This window comes from Rattus norvegicus, chromosome 14 (assembly GCF_021556685.1).
Source record: "Rattus norvegicus strain SHRSP/BbbUtx chromosome 14, alternate assembly SHRSP_T2T, whole genome shotgun sequence".
Classification (NCBI taxonomy): Eukaryota; Metazoa; Chordata; class Mammalia; order Rodentia; family Muridae; genus Rattus; species Rattus norvegicus.
In genome coordinates, this window is record NC_141547.1 from 25,108,724 (window position 1) to 25,114,723 (window position 6,000).

Consider the following 6,000-nt stretch of genomic DNA (forward strand, 5'->3'; position numbering starts at 1 on the left):
TATAATTTTCATTGTATCTGCTTTTTCCATGATAATTTTCTTTAGATTGCATTTTAGAAAAGAAGATATTAACGTTTATTAAGGATGAGTGGGCCACTTCTGTAGTCTCAAGCATTGAGGAAATCTAGAATTTGGAAAATATTTAAACAGTGAGTCAACTTAGTTATCCCTGCTTGCCTGGAGTAGTGTGGTCTTAGGGCTTTATTGAACTTCATAGTTAATGCTGGCCAGAGTTTGAGTATTATCAGTCTTTTCATAATAGGTGATCAGCATTCTTTGCACAGTCTCTGTGACATTTCTTAGAAGACATCATAGACATTTGTTTATCCTAGATACAGTACCACGACAGACCAAAGATACCATTCCATATAAGTCTATCTTGGGAAAACAATGAATTTATTGGAGTAATGAGCAGGCACGTGAATGAGGGGTCTTATAGGACCATGTGAGAGTCATGCAGATGAATCAATGAAAAATCCACTCCAGCATGTATGAACTCACAAAACCTACAATCCTGAGTCTCACTGAAAAAATTGAAGAATCTTCCCTTTTTCTGCTATCTTGACAAGATGATTTGGGAGTGTGAATACTTTCAAAGTCTTATGAGTAGCTTTCTCTATGTAACAAAGATGATTTCAATTGAGAGGAAATAGGCATACCACACTTGCTATCAATAAGCCCTTAGAAGCCTGCATATTTTACTTTTAATTTTCAATTATCATCTGCATTTTTTACTATATTTAAACTGTTAATTACATTTACATAATTCAACTTAGTTCTAGTCTCTGTATTGAGGTTGCCAAAGAGCCCCACTCATCATTATTACATATCACCATTTCACTAGTGAATATCTGCCCATTGATACTGCTGCCTTACATAAGCAATAGTATACTCTATATTATCTAAGTCTAATATTATATTTACTGAAGGCTCTCCAGAAAAATTCTTCAACACTAAAAGATTATTCCGATATCTTTTTCTTAAGAAATTCCTGGGGGGGGGGATTCTGAGTAGGTTTCTTGGGATACAGATTTGAGGAGAGGAACACTCAGACATTCTTTTTCAGGAAGTGATGTCATACATGTGGAGGAAAAAGTGACAGTGAAATTAGAGATTAATAGATATCTTAATAAATTTCTCCATTCACCATTTCAAATATAGGATGAGCATAAAATGTTGAGCTGCAATACATTCTGAATTTAAAATGATAAAACTTTATGTTAAGAGCACTAATATCTAGACAGAACCTTGCCCTAGGTCTCTCTTTTTGGTCAAGAAAGCCTAAATAGGCATGTTGAGAGCTGAATGTTCTGGCAGCAATACTGGTTAATAGAAGCCTTGAAGTCTTGAGCTCGATCTGTACAGCATACCATTTCATCTTAGAAAATATTTAACATTCAGGGACTGAAGAAAGACTAAGTCTGTAATGTGCTTACTACATAAGCATGGGGAATGAGTTTTGATTCCTAGCACCCACATTAAATATCATAAATGTTTGATGCATGTTTGTTATCTCAGTCTTGGTGAGACTGAAACAGAATTCCTGGTAGTTTTTTTTTTTTTTTTTTTTTTTTTTGGCCGCAGAAAAATTTCAAATTGGCTGTCTCTGAGCTCAGGGAAAGAACTTATGTCAAAAATTGGCAAAAGAATAAATTCATCATCACACAGAAACACATATCAACACCAAAAACACAGGAAACTTGCCATATTCCTTTAGTAGAAATAATTGTAACTTGAGAAAGCAATAATGGAGAATGTATCTAATTAATAGCACCTGCACATACATATTATTATAATGAACAAAAACTGTGTATATTGAAACATCATTATCAATATAATTATGTATAGTTTATAAGACACAGTCACCATGTAAAACAACACATTCAAAGGTAGGCTTTTGAACACTTGATCAATGTCCCATGATTATGAAATAAATATTCATTACCCAGAAACTTATCTCAGATTGTCTCGTGTGCATCTATCCCCTCTAAAATGTAATGCTTTCTCACTGAATTAGCTTCCAAAATAAACTTTCTTTTCACTACTCTATGTCCATTAGACAACGTGTTTACATACATCTTCTAAGAGAATCAGCAGCACACTTATCCTTGTCATAATATGACTCAGAAAGGAATCTGCATGCTACTTCATATATATTTCACTTGGTATTTCAACCACAGTTATATATTATTGAACACAGCATATTGACATTTTACAATGACATTACACTTGGAACTAAATGAGATTAGGTGATTTGTTTTCTGATTAAACTTTGCTACAGATATAATATGGTGATTTTGTAATTCATATTTTCTTTTACAAGTGTCACAGCCCAAAGTTCAAGTTGAAATCATTATAAATTTATTTTCCAAAATGCTCCCTGAGAAGAATTTTACTAGGAGAAATTTAATGAAAAAAATCAAGGGATAATATGAGAAATATAATGAAAGTTGTAAATAATTTTTCTGAATCCTTAGCTGCAATAACTTGTGTGGCATTTCTGAATATTAACTGTACGGATTCAGGATAATCCTCACGATGCTATCAGATTCATCTGACACAAATGACTTCATTATATAATTCCCTTTGGATTTTTACTTTCTTAATAGTTTTGAGGGTTTTACAATGCCAAGCACGTATACTTTGACACTGAGAGAATGAAAAAAGCTATGGAATTAGAAAATCATATCTTATACTCCAAGAAGAGAAAACTGTTGCAGCTGTTGCTTTGTACAAAACAATTAAAATTATCAATTAATTTCTTAAACAGCTAAATATACTTATGCATCTCATCATTCTGCAGCAACAGAGATGTAGAAATAGTAGAAAATGACAGCTATTCCCTCTGAAACAAAAGGTCATAACATTTGAAACGGGTTTTGCTGAGAAATCTATAGAATAAATTGCTATGGAGAGATGACATTTCATGTGTTACATGATTGTACTCAAAATGAAGTAATACAGAATAAGTGCATTTGCAACATAAATGACTTTTTTTCTTTCCAAAAGGGAGCAATGCTTGTTTCCCGAGTCCAACTTATAACCCCTTCACATGGATGTTTTTCCTGGTTTCCTGTCCTAACTACACCTATGAGGTATGGTATTTGCACACTAAATAATGAACTGCATTCTATACATAATGAACCCACAACTTTAACCTTTGAATACATTATGTACAATCAATAGATATATCTTTTCTCAATATATTGGCAGATATGATAATATTTTACCTAATTCAAATTTTAAGTTTAGCAAATATCTTAAAATAATATCTTTTCCTTTTTTGGTCTTGATAGCTTTCACTTTTAAAAGTTATTTTGTGCAGGTGTTTTGTAACATAACGTTTCTAAAGTTTAGAGCTTTTGAATTTCATTTGTAAGACCACAAGTGAGGAACTATCCAGATGAACAAGGGATGTCTGTTAACTTTGGGGTTTTATATTAACAGATCGGAACCTGGATTAGTTTCACTATCATGACCCAGACACTTCCAGGTAATCTTAATACTTATTGATAATTAATCAAAATGATTACATCTGTAGGAAAATAGTTTCTGAAAACAAATTACTCTCACTAATGTTGAAGTATTTTCAAGAGTGTAGTATGTATACATTTTTATTTTGAGAGTAATTTTAACATTAAATCACTGAATTTTTTTTATCATTTTTACCTATATAACCAAAAGTTAATCAAAGTAGGAAACAGAATTGAAGTTATTTGTTGATTGTGTATGGAATTAGAAGCAACACCTTGTGTGCACATCTTTTAAAATTTGCCTCGGTAATGCTGATTTTATAATATTTAACACTGGATATTTTAACACGAGGAAGAATGTTGTTCACCTGAGTGATACACTTAAAGAAATATACGTAGTGCCAATGTTATTTTTTGTTCCAATTAACAGTTATAACTTATCATTAATTTAGTATTTATTACATATATAATGTATTTAAATGGTTATATGCACGTAGAAGTTTATTAAGACATGTTTTATTTCAGAAATATCTGAGAAGGTAATATATAAGTAGCTTTTATAGAACTTCTTTTTATTTATTCTTCAAATAAATTTTGTACACCTAATATTCTAAGTCACAGATATAAAGGACTTTAATAGGAAAACATGAAACATTTAGGCAATATTTTCTATTACAATTATTTTTATTGTTTAAAATAGCATTTTTTATATCTACAGAATTATAATAATGTGATTGTTCTGTTTTTCTTCCAGTTGGTATTTTTACAATGTTAATGACCATCCAGATGTCTTTGTGGGCACGAAAGAAGCATAAGATATATCGGAAGAAATTCAACTCATACGTTCATAGGAAATCAGCCATAATTCCATTCATATTATAAGTAAATATAGCTATGCTCATCTGAGCAAGAGGTACAGCATATCAATTCATTCAAAAGAATTAGAAAATAGTGATTAGATATCATAATTAATGAATAAAAATATTTTAATAACACACAGATGTTATTAATGCAATTTAACTAAATTTCTGTTGCGAACTAGAGGTAATGAAAAAAGCAAGAATTAATCTAAGCTTTGGCGACTCATGGCTAATTACCAGCATACTGAGAGTTGAGTCAGGAGGACTGCCATGAGTGAGAATCCGTTCAAGTTTATGATGGAGATCCAATAGTGCAATTAGAATGAGAGAGGTAAAGCAGTATTATTAATATAAATATTAAAATAGCACTGAATTATTTGCAAGAGCTTGATCTTAAAATAGTCTTATTGCCTTAATATTTCATAGCACTATTTCATAAAGTAATTGAACCATCAGGCTTCTGGGCTGGCCACCTGGATCGGTGTTTAGAATACTTTTGTTTTGATAACTTTCCATTTTCTATTTGAGTCTCAGAAACATCCTTTATTAGTCCCTAGACCTTGTGACACTTTTTTTGTCATTGAAATGTTCCCAGTTTTATATTGTTTGACCCTCAAAATAGCAATCAAATACTATCACTGCAGGAAACTGAAGACCCCAGACTACTAAAAATGCATATATTAATATGCATTGATAAATCTCAAATTCATTTATTTTTGAAAAATCAATATGAAAGCTTGATAGACAGGCACATCATGGTTTACATAAAGAAGATATGGCATAGGTCATAGAAATACAAAGAGTGTAAGGGTACTAATGAAAAACCAATTTGATGCATGTAGTGTAAACAACACTAATTTATGTCATATATCATTGTTTTATCCTATCGCTCCATGGAACATATGGAATAAATATCCAATCCTCAACACCCAGTATATTGCTCAATCTGCAAGCACATAATATGGTGATAATTCTAACTAATACAGTGGTCTTCTCCAGAGCTTTCTCTCTTTTATAAGTTTGTAGAATACATGTTCTCCTCATGGAACAAAAGCGATTTAATTTACGAAACCAAAAATACTAAAATTAATGACTACTTAGAGAGATGTGTCGAATATTTATATCCAATGACACTTTCACAGACTAATTTATCTCTTAGTTTGCTGTTCTATAGTTGTATTTCATTTAGTCTGTTTTTATGAAGAAAAAATACTCTTTGAGACTAGACCAGGTTGGTCCCTGATATCATAGCAAAACAAGCTATTTCCTCATTTCATCAATGTCCATTTATAGGAAAATTTAATGGAAAACAGACATATTCTCAAGTAGAGGTAGAAAATAAACTTGAGCATAAACGCTTAGTATTTGCTCTTGACCAACCATAGCTTTTCACATTCTGTTTGAAGTTTGTTGAAAATGGTTGTCTATGGATTAGAACTCAAACTTTTGACAACTGAGTTTATTAGACATCATAAAATAGGAAAATATTTCTAATGCACATACAAGCAACAGAACAGTTCATCTAATCGAACCATTAGGTTTTATCCATATTTTCTCAGAATAAGATGTTATCCTGAAATTTCAAAAATGTAATGGTTTTAATGTGCTACAATTTAGGTCAAATATAATTATGTAAAGTAGCGAAAAAGATAAACATAAAAACCAAG

The 6,000-nt window shown here is 31.3% G+C and overlaps 1 protein-coding gene across 1 annotated transcript in view; it reads left to right on the plus strand.

The window, feature by feature from the left end:
* Tecrl (trans-2,3-enoyl-CoA reductase-like) overlaps positions 1–4,467 on the plus strand; it is a 79,227-nt gene extending 74,760 nt beyond the window's left edge. Inside the window, 3 exon segments of the mRNA NM_001108860.1 lie at positions 3,010–3,095; positions 3,448–3,493; positions 4,228–4,467. Of these exon segments, the coding sequence (NP_001102330.1) occupies positions 3,010–3,095; positions 3,448–3,493; positions 4,228–4,355 (260 nt within the window). The 3' untranslated portion in view covers positions 4,356–4,467.
* Positions 4,468–6,000: the final 1,533 nt, after the last annotated feature.